This window comes from Heloderma suspectum, chromosome 10 (genome assembly GCF_057233095.1).
Source record: "Heloderma suspectum isolate Gila_16-S chromosome 10, 16-S_ref, whole genome shotgun sequence".
Taxonomy (NCBI): Eukaryota; Metazoa; Chordata; class Lepidosauria; order Squamata; family Helodermatidae; genus Heloderma; species Heloderma suspectum.
Genome location: NC_139467.1, coordinates 36,806,541 through 36,825,527, shown reverse-complemented (window position 1 = coordinate 36,825,527; position 18,987 = coordinate 36,806,541). Strand labels below are relative to the sequence as shown.

General features: G+C 43.1%; 1 protein-coding gene across 2 annotated transcripts in view; it reads right to left on the bottom strand.

Moving 5' to 3' along the window:
• LOC146338139 (protein argonaute-3) overlaps positions 1 to 18,987 on the bottom strand; it is a 68,653-nt gene that overhangs the window by 36,819 nt on the left and 12,847 nt on the right. For both annotated transcript variants that reach the window (XM_084816005.1, XM_084816006.1), the window contains exons 2-5: positions 16,488 to 16,659; positions 7,770 to 7,890; positions 4,959 to 5,167; positions 4,005 to 4,141 (exon numbers count right to left, since the gene is read on the bottom strand). In XM_084816005.1, the coding sequence (XP_084672131.1) occupies positions 4,005 to 4,141; positions 4,959 to 5,167; positions 7,770 to 7,890; positions 16,488 to 16,659 (639 nt within the window). The remainder of the gene's footprint in view (positions 1 to 4,004; positions 4,142 to 4,958; positions 5,168 to 7,769; positions 7,891 to 16,487; positions 16,660 to 18,987) is intronic.

The window sequence follows — 18,987 nt, the reverse complement described above, 5'->3', positions numbered from 1 at the left end:
GAAGGGTCCCAATATCTATGATATATTCATCCCTATGCAAAACTCTACATTTGCAAGTTGGGCTGCAGCCTGACATATCAATCTAGATTCCAAAAGCAAGCTTGCAACTCTGCCATTAATGTAGTGTTCTAGGAATTACTTACCAGGTACCCAAAAAGTTTTGAACAAGCATTCGTCATGCAACAACTTTAAACGATTTCACTGTGCAGTATGAGACATGCTTAAGAAGTGTTTATGGGTATTTGAAGCTATGCTACATTACGAGTCTTAACTCAGTAATAATGAATTTGTTCCCACTTTCACCACACTGTGGGTGAACAGAGAGGTGGCAGAGAAGCAATACATTTCAAATGCCTTCCATACAGCAGAATTACTAGACTGTGAAACAGTTAATGAGGTATTTCTGAGGTTCCCAGGCCTTAAGTGCACCAAGCAGAATGTCCCCATACAAATACAACAAAACATTCTTCAGACATGCGTCACCACCAGTAGCCCGCCAACTTGACTTGACGCATGCTAGCCGACGCCTACAGATGCCGATTAACTGAATGAACACAAATAGCTTGCACCCCCCAAACCTCAACCTGCTGCAGTTTGTCACCATGGTAACCTTTTTGCTAAACCAATTAGAACTGATTTTATAAGTACTTAGCATTGGATGGGGAATGATTAAGACATTTCAGTAGATTTATTACAGTTTTCATCTTCAAATCAGGTTAGGAAGAAAAGTTAAAGGGACATCCAAAGGCAGCCAAATCACTTTGAAAGTAATTTGGCTTATACACCTAACTCTACTTGTAAGAGTATCCCGCCTTGAAGGCAGGCCTTCCATTAGTAACACCTGGTTTTCCATCTACTTCCTTACTTCCATTAGCATACATTCAATATTTACTGTCATTTCTACCATATGCTTTTTGATTCTTGGGATTAATATTTCCACATTAGTTAGGCAGATATGGCATTCACAAAGTCAATCTTAAGGTAACGCTTTGTGTAGTACTAGCTGAAATATTTCAAAGGTTCGTTATACCATCTGCAGCAGGCTTCCACAACCTGGCGCTCTCCAGATGTACTGGGACTGCAACTCCCAGTCAGCATGGCCATGCTGGCTAGGAATTATGGGAGTTGAGGTTGCAGCACATCTGGAAGGCGCCAGGTTGACGAAGGGTGAGCTACAGCATCATGTGTGAATACAGAAGGTGGGGACACATTCTTGTAGTGCTCATAGTATTGTATGCCCACTTGTTAAAAACAACTCCTTCTCAGCATAAACACCATCTCCTAGTCTCTGAAATACTACAAGCGTGCAGAACACCGGGCAAAGATGTATTGGAAATTGAAGACATTTTTCCAGCTCTAACAAAGAATCAAAAGCAAACTGTAATTGTGTGATCAGCTTTTTATTTCACAATCTGAAAGAGCAGAAGTCATTTCAGGAAGGCCATTTGATGGACAGCTGAATACAATGTATGATTCTTACATCCTTCATATTAACAGAAGTCTCCTATAGCTACAATAACTTTTGCCAGAGGACTTCTGTTAAACTTTACACTATCTTCCAGAACACTTCAGATTATCCAAAGCACTACTCTCAACCAGCTCAATAAAGACAACTAACCAGCTGACCACAACCATTTAATCTAAACTGGAGCTGCAAGCTTTAGCTTGTTTAGCTGGCAGATCAAGTCAAGTTGCAGTTGATTAATAGTGGGGACAAATTTTAGTTAGTGGACACATTTGAATTACCATATCTTGACTTAATAAGAATGAACCTTTCGCCAGCACATGCAGCCACTTTGCAAACCAGGGAACCTCTAATTATAGTTTCGTTTTGGATTCAAACCAGGAAATTATGGTTGACAGCTTTGGAACAAGCCTGGCTATTAACACAACTTTAAACAGCACTTTATTAACCTGGCTTTTTCTGAAGTTGGTAACTACAGTTTCCTCATTCTGACGAAATAGTAAACTATGGTTAGAAGATTCCTGGTTTGATTGCTTGTGCTGTGGAGGAACAAAGGGTGGCATGCACGGGCAAAAGGCTCATCCATATCTCGACTTTTAAACTGAAATATGATAGTTTCTTCAGGCTAAGAGCATACTCATTTACTTTTTAAAGACTGAGTAAATTCAACTATTGCCAATAAAGTTAAATTGAAACATTTTGCAAAAATGAGCAACAGAAAAAAAAAGAATAATGGGCAAACTGGAACCATCATATACGTTCCTTATCCAAGAGAGAGGTATGTTTAAGGTAGGAGTGAACTGAAATAGATCATGGCCCATTCATTGACCACCTAGAGCCCACTGATTGCTAGGATTCTTGCAAAGAATGCTGGACTACCAGGGCCTTGGTTTGATCCTACAAAGTACTCCTTAAAAGTTCTTAAGTGTAGATCCTCAGGATCACTTGAGAGGATAGTTATGCTTTCACTTTTAGTGAAAGGTAAAGGTAACCCAGGAATGCACTCTTGCATTCTTTATTTAAAGACTGGTGGACAATAGTGATTACAGTAAAAGACACAGACCATCTCAAGAGTGAAGTCCATCCACCGCTGGTTTAGGGAAAGACCATCAGGGTGGGGTTAAAAATCAACTTGGAGGAATAGGGTGAGCAAGAGTTGTAGTTTGAATGTCTTAACAGGTCTCTGAAAGGCAACACGCTTAACCTCCTACCTTCTTTCAATTAAGCTGCAAATCCTTCAGACAAAGTGACTTATCTATTTAGGTACACCTGCCATTTCCCACCTTGAGGCAAGATTGCATAAACTAAAGTAGATGGACTTAGCTTTGTTTGCACAATTCTAAAAAGGTTGTATGTATTATATGGGAGAGAATATTTGCAACAAGCCACATAGATGGAGATGTATAGGTCATACATGAAAATTATAAGAGGCCCAAACAATTAGCTGCAGAATTGAGTAAGGCAGCTCCTAAGAACTATGTTCAGATTCACTAGGGGCGCAATCCTATGGCCGCTAGATAGCGGCTAGACGGCCGTAGGATTGGTCGGTTCCTGGAGAACAGCCTTTCCACCCCCTCCCCCACTGCCTTATAGGCAGCGTGGATAGTACCTGGGCTCTGGGCTCGTAAGAGCAACACAGAGCAGGGCAGGGCAAAAGGGGGAGTTCCTGGGGGAAGGGTGGGGAGTGACGAAGTGCCAGTACGACACTTCCTATGCACTGTCCGGCCTCCCCACCCTGCGCTCTGACATCCAGCAGCTAGACAGCTGAAATCGGCCATCTAGCTGTGAATGCAGAGCAGCTGGAGTGTGGAGGAAAGGATCCCCTCTGCGCTCCTCCTGCTGTGCATCGGATAGGCGGTCACCTCCGAGTTCGGAGGCGGCCGCATTGCTCCCTCCACTGGATGTGCTGGAAGAAGAACTGCTGAGTTCTTTCTCTAAATTTCCTGACAAGGAACAATGCAAAATTATAACTGAATTAGCCAAGTTATAGTCTAAGTGGAACCAAATACAACAGCAAGGACAACAGAGGAAATAATTGTTAATCAACATCCTCATTCACAAGTTGCCTCACCTAAGGGTATAGTTTAAAAAGATGTTAGTACGGGAACTTTTAAGTGTATAGATGCAGAGCTGCAAACCCAGCCACATCTGGAATATGATATGTGGAGACACAAATCTGATTGAGTGACCTCGAATTGCTGGCTGAGCTATCAAGCACTAACCACATCAGAAATAGGTAGCCCTCCCTCTGGAATCAAGAAAGATACTATTACCCCAGGATGGGTTTTCACTGATAAGACGAATAGAAGTGGTTTTTTTTAGACAAGACCAGGTATTTGAGCAGGGTGGAAGTGCTAAGTGCAACATGCTTAATATCTAGGAAGGAGAAAAACTGAGTAGTAAAACTGACGGCCATTTGCATGGAAGCTAGTTTGATTAATTATCAGATGTTACTGTGATGAATTATATATGCACATTTCATACTCTGATACAACAATAATTTCCATAAGCAACATTCTTCACAGAAATGTTGGCTTACCATCAATATTTAGCATCATTTTCCACATTGCAGGCCGAACAGACTGATGGAATCCAAACCATACTTCCCTGCCACCTCCCAAGGGATGATCATAGCCTTCAGGAGCAGAGAAAAAGGAGCGGCCTACAGGTGTATACCTATGTAAAGAAGGGGTGAGGTTATACTACTATTATTCATACAGATTTTTCTTCAAAGACTACCTTACAAAAAGGGGGCTCAATAATTGAATGGAGTGGTTTGCTCTGCAAGCCTCACTAAAGTGAAGGGGATTTGTTTATTATCTTGTTGGATGCTACTTAGAGTATAAAAGTAATATACTGTGCAGGACCTTCTAATATTTTTAGAAGCCCAGGAGTTACTTAAAATGACTTCTCAGCAGACAGCATTTTAAGCTCAGTGGTTTTGAAGCTATTTTAATACTATCTAGCATTGATTTGTGCATGTTTGAGTGTGTGCACACAAGTGTATGTAAGCAATAGCACTTCACATACATTTCACATGCTTACAATCTTGTAAAGTTTGTCAATGTTTGTGGGGAGGGGGGGACACAATGGTGAGGGAAACAAACTTGCCTTAAACCACCTAAGGAGTTCATGGTGGAAGCAAAATGCAAACTGGGGGTTTGGTTTCATCTTAGTCTCTTAGCCTCAGTACCTCACCTCAATCTGAAGTGTTGCATTTCCCCTCCAAAATCCACAAGAGGTTGCTTTAACAACTTACTTCTGTACTTTATATCTCATCATAGTAAGGCTTTCTAATTAAGTGATAGTCTTCCAGAGAAATCCTGTACATGTCTAGAAGCAGTGATATGGTCAGCTTCAGCCATATCACTACTGCAAAGTGTATGTTAACGACATCTCTCTTGCTCCAACACACTTGCATAGAAATCTAAAGAGATCTATTCCAAAAAGACGGACTTTAAAAAGGGTGTCCAGAGCACAACGGGGAACCTACTTCATGGAGGGTAAATGTCGTAGCACCACATCGACAGCGTGAACAGGGTTAGTGCTAATTGGCTTGTCTAATTCCAGAGGTTCAGGTAAGGTTCGTCCTGTCAGAACCTCATGCAGCAAGTGCCAGCTCACCCGGGAAACAAACTTTATTGACACCTTGAAGGGACGATCTTTGCCACCTTCTCCTGGCAATGTTACATCCAAATCAACCTGTTGAGGGGGAAAAGCCATAGGAAAAGATATAAAAAGGGGAATCCCAAAGTAAGTAAAGTTGTTTATCTACAAATCTTACTCCCTTTCTTCCTCTGTCTAGCCTGAATTTAAAGAAGCCTCAACATCTCTTTGTTTTTACCAGGTAAGAGAGATGAAGTGAAGAAATACTGGGCAGCTATGCAAATGTCAATGAGATTACCCCAGGTAAACTCAACACATGGGAAAGGGTAACCAGAAATCAGTGCCCAAACCATGCTTGTGCCTTCAACCTCAAATAGACAGGGTGGGGGGTCTGGAATTCTATTAAAGGATTCCGCTTCTTGAACTGTAAACACAGCATGTTTGCAACAACAACCGAAAAACATGTTCTTCTGTACTCTCACAACTTGGGGGTCAATTTTCTTGCACATTTTAGCCTTACAAACAAGGGGTCTTATTTACTATAGCAACTCTCAAAAAGATAACACAGTTTTATGCAAAGTAATGGGATGTTTGGTACTAGTGTATAAAGCCTTAAACAACTTGGGACCAGGATACCTGAGAGAGTGCCGTCTCCCTTATCAACCTGCCCAGTTACTGAGGTCATCAGATGGCATGCACCTGGTGGTTCCGCATGGGCCTATGACCTGATTGGAGCGCACCCGAAGAGCTTTCAGTGAAGTAGCCCCCTTTCTATGGAACTTCCTGCCTCTGGAGGTCAGACAGGCACCAACATTGTGTTGTTTTTGGTGTTTCCTCAAAACATCTTTATTTCAAGAAGCTTTCCTTGACTGACCAGCCATGGTTTATATTGGTACAGTTTTAAAAACAAAAATTTTAATATAGTGTTTTATTCTTTTTTTCTTTTATTGTTCACCACTCCAGAATCTGTCTAGATGTGGAGTGGTATATAAATGTGGTAAGTAAATAAGTAAATAAGTTGTCAACCCACAATTCAAGACATCTGAGAATTATCCACGCAGAGCTCAGTAATTTTGTTCAAATTTTGCACCATAAGCTTGGGAAAGCCACTTATTTATTTATTTTTTTAGAACACATCACACATTGGGCCAGTTCACATAATCAAACAAGCCACTGCGGCTTAAGATATGGTGACTTGTTTTAATTCCTGGCCTATGCCAGCACCGTCTTCCCAAATACCCGCACAGCCCCGGCTTGTTGTGTCATCCACACCCAGGCAGCATGGCTTGTTCGAGGGGGAAAAACCCTCAAATAACCAATGGGCTGTTGTGGGGTTATTTGAGGGTTATTTGGACGACACGACAAGCTGCACCCAGGCAGGTAATTAGAGATATGGCACCTGCTATGTGCTAGGGATTAAAATAAGCCATCATGGATCACTGAGGCAGTAAAATGGCAAAAGGATCAAGACCAGAGGCATGAAGGAAAAAGCACTGCATAACCATTACCCTAGATTCTCATATTTAAACTCAGATTCACTTCAAATTCATTCATTTAATTAGTAGATAGCAACAGGGTATTTTTAGTTTGCTACCCTTCTACCTCCCAGCACCCTCTAGAAATCCCAAAAAATTGTCAGCATTTATCAGATTCTGCATCAGAGACTTGGCACAACTGCAGTCAAGAAAATCCCTAGATGTATCCATCCTAGTCTCTCAGGTCCAAATTAGACAATACATGAAATGTGTAACTGCCTTTCATGTGTGTGTGTGAGCGCGCGTGCGTGTGCATGTTTAAGTAGCAATTGTGGTTGTGGGAGATTAAGACTCTAATGTGCGGAGTCCTGAGCCTTGGACCTGAAAATAATTGCCCACCCTGAAGCTTCTGTTTGTTGCATGAAGACAGCTATCAGTGGTGCTAAGGGCTGCTTCCTTCCTTGGGCAAACAGCAGGCTTGGAAGAGCATTTTTCATCCAGACAAAGGCATGGGAAGAAGGATTGAAACCCACCTCCCTGCAGTTCCCAATCCTACTCCTCCAGCGTGCCAGCTCTTTATTTCATTTCATTTTATTTATTTCATTTCATTTCTATACCGCCCAAGAGCCGAAGCTCTTCTGTGAAATGCTATCAAACGTTACATTTGTTATCTCGTTTGGTCCTTAGAGGATATGATTTTGCCAGTATGCCAGCATACTGGAGAAACCTAAATGAAATGAAAGATTGTACCCACTGGCCATGACCCAGAAGACTGAAAGAGCATACATACTCAAAATCTCTTATGGGAAGCAGAATGTGCCTGCATTTCTTACTGCATGTGTCAGGGGGTTCACCCACATCAGACTGACGATTTCTATTGCCAGGAAATTGTGCTGACCTCCCCATAAAGTCTATCCAAATTTTATACACTGATGCTCAACCCTTTAGTCTTCACCCCCAGCTTAAGTGAACTGAACCACATTTGCACACATTCAACCCATTAACTTTGCCTCTCCTCCTTCTTCTATTACCTCTCCCACAGTCCAGATTCAGACTGTAAGTTCCTCTAGGTAAGGACTTGTCTTTTTTGCATATGATACTTTCTCCAGTACCATTTATAATGACTGTGCTATACAATAACCAACCACAAAAAGTTAACACTTTAAGAATTTCCTTTAGCTTACATGCAAATAGAAAGTAAAGACAAGACAAAACTACCTTACCCCAGTTGTTGCAACAGGGAGTGGATTGGCTGTATAAAGGCTTCTTTTACCATCATAAACTGGTCTACGGTCTCCAAATATTGTCACTTTAAAGTGCTGCACCATTGAATCTACCACCTCTCTAGAAAAACAAAACACGTATATTTGCATTTAAACAGTATAGCATTAAGGGGGGAAAGCATGTTAAAAAACCAACCATATTTCAGACCTTTTAGCTGAAGTATTTGAAATGTTCACAAAGCTGCCTAGTTAAGGCAGACACAAGCAATTATCCAAAATGTGTTAAACTGAACTACAGTATCAATACAAAACAAAGTTTGAACACTGACCATGGTGGAAAGAGAATGGTTATGGCTTTTTCCTCAGAGCCAAATATAGCTTTCATTTAGAACAGCCTGGCTGGTGAATGCTGGGAGGTATAGCCCAACACATCTGGAGGGCACCAGGTTGCAAAAGGCTGTTCTAAAATGTTAGAATGATGAATAACTTGCAGCATGCCATGCCCCAGTGCTTTCCAACATTCCCTTCATTCCCTAATGCAAAGCTGTGAACTATTCAGCTATTTACATGACCCAGTGAGTACTTCTTGCTACTGCAATCCCATGTGACCGGCCCTGGCAACATTACGACACAAAATAACTTCAGTGGCTTTGCAGCTGCATTTTATACTAGAGTTGCTGTTCTCTTTGGACAGAGAAAACAAAGTCAATATAGAATAATAGTTTATTTGCAAACTATCTTCCCAAGTTTACTACATCAAGATGAAGAGAAGGTTGCTTGTCTCATAACAATGAACTCCCCCATTACAGTGCAAAAAGTGACTAAAACATTTACAAAGACTTGAACGGAGGGCAAAATTCATGTAAAAAAACTTAATTTACACACATTATTTAATGTTATGCTATTCCTATTGATTATGTAAAGGCACTCTGGGAGGCTTTTTGGCAGAAAAACAGGGCAAAAATGCTTAAAATAAAATCCTTATGTGCAGCTCTTTCCCCCACTGAACGTCCCTCAAAATTCCACAGTTCACCCTCTTGAAAAAATTAAACAAAGTGTTAAGTGTCTTCCCACATATTATGTGTTTTTATGTGGATACCTAACATTTTCAGTGTACACTTAAAGGTGTATAATGAGAATGTGTTCAAGAATGGGCATATAATGGAATATTAGAGGCTGCATATTGAGCATATATTTGATGGCAAACCTCAGCTTGTTCCTGTTTAGAGTATGAAATGGCCCTAAGTATACTGGAGAATGCTTTCAAGTGGGAGAAAGGGGCTCTGAGCACATCTCTGCACAAGCAGAACCTCAAGGAAGGCAGGGCTGCCAGAGGCTGCTCGGGAAGGAGCCTGTGGGAAGGAGGACCAGCCAGCTGTACCAGGTGGATCCTGAGCCTGCTTCTGCCCCCACCAAACAGGTACTTAAGGCGGGGCTGCCAGAAGCTGCGCCTCGGCATCGTGCCAAGTTCGATGCTAAGTGTCACGGAGTCACACAGAACAGCACCTGAAGACCCACCCACCTGCCTCTCCAGAGACAACAGCAGCCACAGATACCAGCAGCAAATAGCAGCAGCAGAGGGCAGCAGCTTTAAAGACCAGGGAGAAAGGGGCAAACGTGGATTTTATCTGCTCCTTCTTCGCTGCTGTTCTCTTTTATCTCTTTTATCTTTTATATTCTTTTACACTGTTGAACATTTTATATCCTAACATTTTAATATGTGCCTGGGAGGACTATGGAGCAACTCAGGGGGTCGGGGAGGTGCCACTATAACTGTGGTCACGGGCAGGGGGAGGTTTGGCATTGGGGGATTAACAGGCCAGCTGAGGAGAAGAGGGGCTAGACACCTTACAGCTGCCCCCTCTTCTGGTTCTTCCCCCAACCTGATGGTTCCTGGCAGCCTTACCAGTCTGCCCTCGGGTCTGGTGGTGCTGCTGCTGAATGCCAGGTTAGCCCAAAATAAAATCTCCCTCATCCATGATTTGATTGTGGATGAGGGGGCTGACCTGGCATGTATTACTGAGACCTGGGTGGGGGAACTGGGAGGGGTCACTCTCTCCCAGCTGTGCCCTCCTGGGCACTCGGTGCAGCACCAACACCGACTTGAGGGTTGGGGTGGGGGGGTTGCCATGGTCTATAGGAATTCAATCTCCCTCTCCAGGCTTCCTGCTCATTTGAGTGCAGATCTTGAGCGTTTGTACCTTGCGTTGGGTACCCGGGACAGATTAGGGATTCTGTTGGTGTACCACCCACCCCGCTGCCCATCAGACTCCCTGCCTGAGCTGACGGAGGTGGTCTCGGACTTGGTGATGAGGACCCCTAGGATGATGGTCCTGGGGGATCTCAACTTCCATGCCGAGGCTGCTGTATCCGGGGCGGCTCAGGACTTCATGGCCGCCATGACAACCATGGGGCTGTCCCAACATGCCATCGGCCCAACGCATATAAAAGGACACATGCTTGATTTGGTTTTCTTGACTGGGCAGGAGGATGGTGATCTGAAAGTGGAGGAATTAACATCTGTCCCTTTGTCATGGTCAGATCACTTCCTGCTGAGGTTTAGACTCCTGGCAGCCTTTTCCCCTCTGCAAGGGTGGGGGACCTATTAAAATGGTCCGCCCCCGGAGATTAATGGATTCTGATGGATTCCAGAGGGCTCTGGGGGATTTTCCTGCTGGCATGGCTGGTGCTCCTGTCGAAGCCCAGGTCGCTCTGTGGAATGCAGAGATGACTTGGGCGGTTGACACGACTGCGCCCAAGCGCCCTCTCCCTCTGAGCAGAGCCCGGCCAGCTCCTTGGTATACACCTGAGCTGAGGGCAATGAAGCAAGAGGGGAGACGGCTAGAACGCAGGTGGAGAAAAACTCGTGCTGAGTCTGACTGAACATAGGTAAGAGCCCACTATCAAGCCTACTCTGTGGCGGTGAGGGTGGCAAAGAGACAGTTCTTTTCCACCAGCATTGCATCTTCTCAGTGTCGTCCAGCGGAGATTTTCCGAGTGGTTCGTGGCCTGTTACATTCTGGGCCAGGGAGAGAGATGTTGGAACCCTTGGTGGCACGCTGTGATAAGTTTGCAAGACACTTTGAAGATAAAGTCGCTCAGATTTGTCATGAATTGGACACCACGATTAATGCAGTTCCATTGGTAGAGGCGTTTAGGGCACCATCTGGTCCAGTTTTATTGGATGAGTTTCAGTTATTGAGGCCTGAGGATGAGGACAAGGTGCTTGGCCAAGTCCGATGCCCACTTGTGTGCTTGACCCTTGCCCTTCATGGCTTATTAAATCAAACAAGGAGGGGATGTCCAGCTGGGTCCAGGAGGTTGTAAATTCCTCCTTGAGAGAGGGAGTGGTGCCTGCCGCTTTAAAAGAGGCGGTAATCAGACCACTCCTGAAAAAGCCTAACCTGGACCCAGAGGATGTTAACCATTATAGGCCAGTGGCCAACATCCCCTTCCTGGGCAAGGTGCTTGAGCGAGTGGTTGTAGGACAGCTCCAGGCACTGTTGAATGAAACGGATTATCTAGATCCATTTCAGTCGGGCTTCAGGCCTGGTTTTGGAATGGAAACTGCCTTGGTCGCCCTGTGGGATGACCTCTGCCGGGAAAGGGACCGGGGGAGTGCGACCCTGTTGATTCTCCTGGACCTCTCAGCGGCTTTCAATACCATCGACCACGGTATCCTTCTGGATAGGTTATCTGGGTTGGGAGTTGGAGGCACTGCACTACAGTGGTTCCGCTCCAACTTGGATGGCCGATTCCAGAAGGTGGTGCTGGGGGATTATTGCTCTGTGCCATGGCAACTGTGCCATGGGGTTCCACAGGGCTCTATTTTATCCCCCATGCTGTTTAACATCTACATGAAACCGCTGGGAGAGGTTATCCGGAGGTGTGGGCTGAGGTGCCATCAATATGCGGATGACACCCAGCTCTACCTCTCTTTCTCATCAAAACCAGGTGAGGCAGTGGCTGTTCTGAATCAGTGCCTGGGCACGGTAATGGACTGGATGAGAGCCAATAAACTGAAACTCAATCCAGACAAGATGGAGGTATTGTTAGTGGGTGGTTCGTCTGCCCGGCTAGGTGATATTCAACCTGTTCTGGAGGGGGTTGCACTCCCCTTAAAGGATCAGGTTCATAATTTGGGGGTGCTCTTGGACCCAGAACTGCCACTTGAGGCACAGGTGAACTCAGTGGCACGAAGCACTTTTTATCAGCTTAGGCTGGTATACCAACTACGCCCATATCTGGACAGAGATAGCCTAGCTACAGTTATCCATGCTCTCATAACTTCTCGTCTGGATTACTGCAATGTGTTATACGTGGGGCTGCCTTTGAAAACGGTCCGGAAACTTCAGCTGGTCCAAAATAGGGCAGCAAGATTGTTAACAGGGACTGGCCTGCGAGCTCATATTACGCCAGTACTTTTCCAGCTGCACTGGCTGCCAGTCCATTTCCAGGCCCAATTCAAAGTGCTGGTATTAACATTTAAAGCCCTTAACGGCTTGGGGCCAGGTTATCTGAAGGATCGTCTCCTCCCATATGTGCCTGCCCGGACCTTAAGATCATCATCAGCGGACCTTCTCCATGAGCCCCTGACAAAGGACGTGAGGCGGGTAGCTACTAGGAGGAGGGCTTTTTCTGCTGTGGCACCTCAGCTCTGGAATGAGCTCCCTAGTGAGGATCGCCTGGCACCTACATTGTATTCCTTTCGGCGTCAGGTGAAGACCTTTTTATTTTCCCAGGCATTTTAGCATTTTAGCTTTCTAAACTTTTAGCTTTGCTGTTTTAAATCTGTATTTTAAACTCCTGCACTGCTGCTAGGTTTTATTGTGGTTGTATTGTTACATTGTGGTTTTAATGTTCTAGATATTTTAAACTGTTTTATTGTGTGCTGTTTGGTTTTAATTTTTGTGAACCGCCCAGAGAGCTTCAGCTATTGGGCGGTATAGAAATAAACAAATAAATAAATAAATTAAAATAAATATTGCATAATATCTATTATTTAACCTATTAGCAACATAGTATACCACAAGGAGTTTTTTTAGGGCTTCCAAATAAAAATTCTTGAATCAGTTTATTTATGCATACTTGTATATTACCCACACCCTCCATGTTGGAAGGAAAGGCCATCTTTAATGTGTTTTTTCCCACTCACTAGTACTGTTATAACACAGCAAACCAGAACAGCAAAGACACTTAAATGAGACTAATATTTTGGTCTCATTTCAATATGGTTACAGGCCTGATTTGGGGACAAAAACTCCCTTAGTTGTACTGGTGGACCTGGTTCATTTGTAGATAGTTAGTAGAAGTAGAACCCTGTTGACTCTTCTGAACTTTTCACAGCAGCTTTTGATACTATGCCTGTGAAGTAGGTTTCAGCACATGGTTCTGAAGGACTCCTGTTCCACCCCCATGGAAGTTTTCTTGTGGCATTCTATTTTGTCTCTGGAGCTTTAACATCCACTGTATTGTATATGAAATTACTACATTGCTTGTTCTGTTTAACTTGCATATTTTATTGTATTTACAGCAGATTATTCAGAGAGCTTTTCTATTAAGTACAGAAATTTAACAAATAAACACATTGTGCATGAGGAAAAAAGATCAGGTTAAAATGTAAGGTGTGGATGAAGTGCCTTAGTTTTGTTGTTCAAATTATCTCAAGCTATTTGCACTGCCCTATTCTGTATTATAAATCTAAATAAAAGTACTAATCTATATTTATTTGTAATACTTCTGTATCACTTAATATAATAAAATCCAAGCAGAATTTTGTATAAGATACATTATAGTACATAATAGGGTTATAGAATCTCAGGCCTGGAGGCCAAATCCAGCCCTCCTGTAGTCTCAATCAGGTCCTCCAGGGTGCCCCAGTCAGTCACACCCCCTGTCAGGGTGGACACTGAGCCCATAGAATCCCAGAGTAGTTCTGATTCTGAGGAAGAGCAGTCGCTCCTGGGAGAGGAGCGCGCTCCTCTTTCCCAGGGCCAACAGCTGACGGAGATTCCTTCCACCAGCATTCCTAGCTTAGATAGCAGTCCAGGGAGTGACAGAGCGCAGAGAGCAGACTTGGTGGACGCGCGATGCCAACGCAGAGAGCGGCGCCAAATGGAGGGCGCAGAAAGGAGGCGTAGTGCCCGGTTGGCGTGCAAACAACAGCTGCGCCCAGAGGATCCAAGGGAAAAGGGGAGGGACTCTCCCTAGTCCTTAAATTCAGGGGTCTGCCAGTAATTCCCTTTCAAACGGGGACCAACTGTTCCAACTTAGGGCATAGGTACCCTTCTGCTCAGATCTAGTTGCTACCTGTAGAGTTGTTAAGTTGTAAAAAAAGAATAAAGCTTGGAAAGGAATCCCTTTGTCTGTGTCTGGACTTGGCTACTGGATTAGACTGAGAGAGGCCTCCAAGGAGCCCTTGACACCCCCTTTCCTCTGGCCACTGCCTGCTTGGTGGTTTCCTGGCACTGTGCAGTTTCCCCCCATTCTAAACGGTTTATGTGCCTTAGTTACCGGTAGTAAGAGCTTTAAACTAAAATATGCTGGAGTTTTTTGTATTTTTAGCCCACCCCTTTTGCCTTTGGCTCCACCCACAACTGGAATGTGGCCCCCGAGAGCTCCTCCAAAATAGAATTTGGTCCTCAGGCTGAAAGAGGTTCTGCATATATAATGTATGTTTTAGGTCATACTGTCTGACAGCGTACAGCATTGGGAAGTGTCATACTTTTTTAAAAGGTTTTGCTTGGCTCTTAAAAAATGTTGAAATTCAATTATGTCACATTTCTACATTTTTTATTCAGCACCAAAGTTGTTTCTCTTATGTAGCAATGCCATTCTGTAGAATTAGCAGACCACAAAGGACTAGGCTCACAGCAACTAAACACAATTCTTCTATGAGCCATGATTTTCTACTTTATATCAGTTTATCCAAGTATCAAACCAGCTATTTTTCACAATCAATGTTTTAAGTAGCAGACACCAAGATTATGGGCCGTAACTAACCAAGATTTAAATGGAATATCTAGATATCCTATGCATTTGTGGGACATCCATCGCCACAACATACAAACACTAGCTGATGAAACTCTTTAGCAGGTATGAAGTCAGTCAGTTACAAAAACATGAGTTCACACCAAATGAATATTGCAGAACCTACAAGAGCTAGAGTTGAAGTCATCTGCCTTTTCAGTCAGTTACACAAGGTTATTTTCCTTCCCATGTGGGCAAACACAAACTGCATGACCTATCAATAGAATTGATGCCTCAAATATCTGGTATTAAAACTGTTCCATCAAGGGGACTTTGGAGAGTTGTTCCATTTTATTTCAGGTTAAATTGCAGTAATTTTTTATTACCTGTTTTCAAACAGTTGGGTCAGGAAAGAATTCTCACTTATTTGGATGCAAAACTTTTAATACCATATGAAGAAAACCCTACCAATACCTAATGACCAGCCACTTCTGCTCCAAGGGTCTGAACAGTAAAAGTACACTGAAACATTATATAACAAATTAAAAACAAATTTTCTTGATTTTTTCCCCTTTCTTCATGGTATTAGGTAGGGCAATCACAACAGTTTGATAAGTATCTCTTCTTGGCTGGAAGACAGCATCACAGATTTCAAACTCCACCAAGGGAAGGGCTGGCTAGACTGAATTTGGAAACAAGTCAAAACTCCTCAAACCATTCATTGCGGAAAATACTTTCCAACAACAACAACAACAGAACTATTAATAAGAGAAATCATGAAGACAGGATAGATAGAAGGCCCTGCTTACATGAGCTCATTTTAGATATCAGAATTAATTATCAAAGGGGAAGGTGTGATGGTCATCAACGCCAGAACGAGAACAGAGGTTTTAAAATGTAGGTTTTGGTTTAACTATGTTAAATACACCTAACCAAATGACAAGGCCACATTTTTCGATAAAGGGCAAGCTGAGCTTCATTCAGTCTACAGGTAACTTGTATTTCACAATGTGAACAGAATCAAACCAAATCTAAACTGGGAAGGCTTTTCTGCCTACCAGACATCCCTATGGAGCCACAATACTCAGATGTTAAGCAGCCCACCAAGGAATTTAATTGATCCAGTTAACAAATAAATATTACAAAAACTAACAGTTCTAACTGCAAAAGGACCACTTGGAAGCCCACTGTGCACCTTCAGCTGTATAAATAGTGCTATTTGTAAAGATAGCATCAGATTCATATGTTGATTTTAAAAAGTTGTTTTTCATTTCAGATTGGATCCCAGTTACTCCCATAATAATGTGTTAGTAATTCCTAAAACCAAAATGCTACTTACTTCTAAGCATATTAACACATTCCAGTGACTACCTCTATACTAAAAAAATATGCGGTTTTCATAAGTGGTGATTAATCCCATTTCCCCCATGTTTGGAATGTCAATGTAAAAGAATGCATGTTCAGCCTTCAGATGGTTCTGTATGGCTTATTATCGCATATTAAAATTCATAAGTGCCATAATCAAGACTAAAATATGCCCTAAGCATCCACTACAAGAAAAGCATACCCAGACAAATGATCTACATGTCAGACAAAATCAGGAGCAAACATTTTGCTCAAACAAGAAGATCTGATTAGACCTATTTGTCACCTCTTAGCCAGCTACAGTTAAAAAAAAAGCATAGGACTCAACTTCATCAACTACTGCATAAACATTAATGAGTGGTAATATTAACCACTTTGACTTACCTGTTCACTCTCCGAGGACACTTATCTGGCTTAATATCCACCTCATAGAGGTAGACGTCAATCTTTGGGATTTCAACTTGGAAGCAGTTGGCCAGCAGTTTAATAGGTTTTCCCATGGTGCCATAGCCAGGTCGTCTGGGCACCATGAGCAGGGGCTGAGCCCCAACGGGTCCTGAACAACAAAAAAGTACAGTGTTAGAAACTGAACAAGTCCTAGTAAAGTGATAAAATGTTTAATTTCTAGCAGAGACAATAATATGCATGTTAAGCCAATGTACTTCGAAAAATCCTTACGTTTATAAGGGAAGGTGTTTTGACTAAAAAGGCAACAGGAAAACTTGCTTAGGGCGCAATCCTATGCATGTTTAGACAGAAAAAAGTCCTACAAGTCCCAGCATTCCCCAGCTAGCCATGCTGGCTGGAGAATATTGGGAGTTGTAGGCCTTTTTTCTGTCTAAACATGCATAGGATTACACTCTTAGACTCCTAATGTACATAAAATCAGGAGCTTACCCCAAAGGTTATCTGGTCAGATCCCTCTCACCAAGCATTCAGTTTGCCATAGATCCATTCAACCCAATTAAAACAAAACTGTGCTGTTAGCAGGAACAAGGTGCTTGCAGAGCAAAGAGATCATAACTATTCAAGTAATTAAGCTAATCAATACACACAAAACAGCAAACGCTCGCTAGCCAACTTCATCTGACGAAAAGTTCTATACAGCGACCAGAACGCAAGTCACCATGACATCCAAAGGTGAAATAACATGCAAGATAGAAAAATCCTCCCTTACTCCAACAGACCACAACCCGATGGCCACAATATAAGCTGTAAGATATTGTACATATCTACTCCATTTCTGACATAGTGAAATTCTTTGATTCTGTAACAATTCCAAGACTTACTCTAGAATTGTAAACTTCTAGCAGTTTAAAACCTTCCTCTTCTTTCTTATCTAAACTGTGATCAAGTTACTAGTTCTTGTACCTGCAGCCTTCTTTAATCTAAATTTCTCTACACTCAAATGATTCCCTAATACACTTGCACAATTATATTGCTCCATCTATCTTCCTCTGAAGCTAAATAGGCCATGTGCTGAGACTAGTTCAATTTCTGTAATTTCTGTATTTACATCTCTTTTCAGTTCAAAGTTTGCCTATATGGATGACCACAGATAGACACAATATTCCCCAATGTTGTCCCATCAGTGTCTTATCAAGGGTTGCAATACTTCCCTATTGCTTTTATTTCATGCCTCCAAGCATTCACGCTTTTTGCAGTCCCTCTGCACTGGCTCCTGATCAAACAATATCCCAAGCTCAAGGAGCCAATAGCCCACTTGTTTTCATTTTCTCCCCTATAGCGGGAAAGGCTCACTTCAGCATCCTGGAGCAAGGGATTTCAAAACAGTGGCCTGATAGATCACTGGTCTTCAACTGGTGGGCTGGGACCCATTACTGGGTGGCAACAAAACCACCACCATACAACTATATGGTAAAAAGTTAAGAAATGGTTCCTCACATGGCTGTCTGAGCTAAAGGTAGGTTGTAGGTCTGAAAAGGTTGAACACTACCGTGTTAGATTAAATAACCAGTTGAAAATCAGATAAACTACATTTTTGCTTTCAGTATAAAGGCCAAAAGCAGACCCACCATTTCTCCCTCAGTAGAGGGCTTTCACACCATATGTAAAAAGTAGACATTTGCCTTTTGACAAGGTTCTGCTGCAAGAAAAGGGGGGAAAAGACAGGACTGGATTCAACCGTGCCTTCCTGTTCACAGAAGGGGTTTGGTCCCATAGAGTTCCTGTTCATGGAAGGTCAATTTCCCCTCCCCCCTACAAAAATCTGTTCCGAAGAAATGGGAGACCCTCTAGAACAGCTTGGAAGGGACAGGGGGAGGAGGAATCAACTACTATCACCTCCCCTGTTCTGTCTGCTGGATCCAAACCCTTTCTATTCACAGAAGGTGTCATGCCCTCGCAGGACTCCTCCTCTTTGGAGAATGACCGGGAGCCCCACAAGCCAAGCATCACAGAGAAGTTGCCTGTGTCTGGGGACCTTTAGGCAGATCAGGTGGATCCTGGACCCTCCTGGGAGACAGCTGTCGACCCTAACTCTTACAACATAGCTATCCTTCTCTCAGATGCCAAGCAGCCACTTAGCCCCAGCAAGTGAAGGAATCTAAAGGTCAAAGCTCAGTCAGATGTCAGGAGCAGAAGTGTCCACCCAAATAATACGGACTCCACATGCATAAAGTATACCTGTGAGTAAGGCCCTGCTCATAAATAGACCTTTCCTCAGGTGGCACAAATAGCCTTCAACTGTGCTCTGGAAAGAGCTGATATTTAAAAGACTCCAGTTCCAGACATTAGATGCTGGAATAACAACTGAGTACCAGCTCCCTAACTCATGCTTGTATTTCCCTACTATCCCAGCTCTTCTCTGGATCTCCTTGTGTTTGATTTTGGACTGCATACTGGCCTTACTTTTGGACTTAAC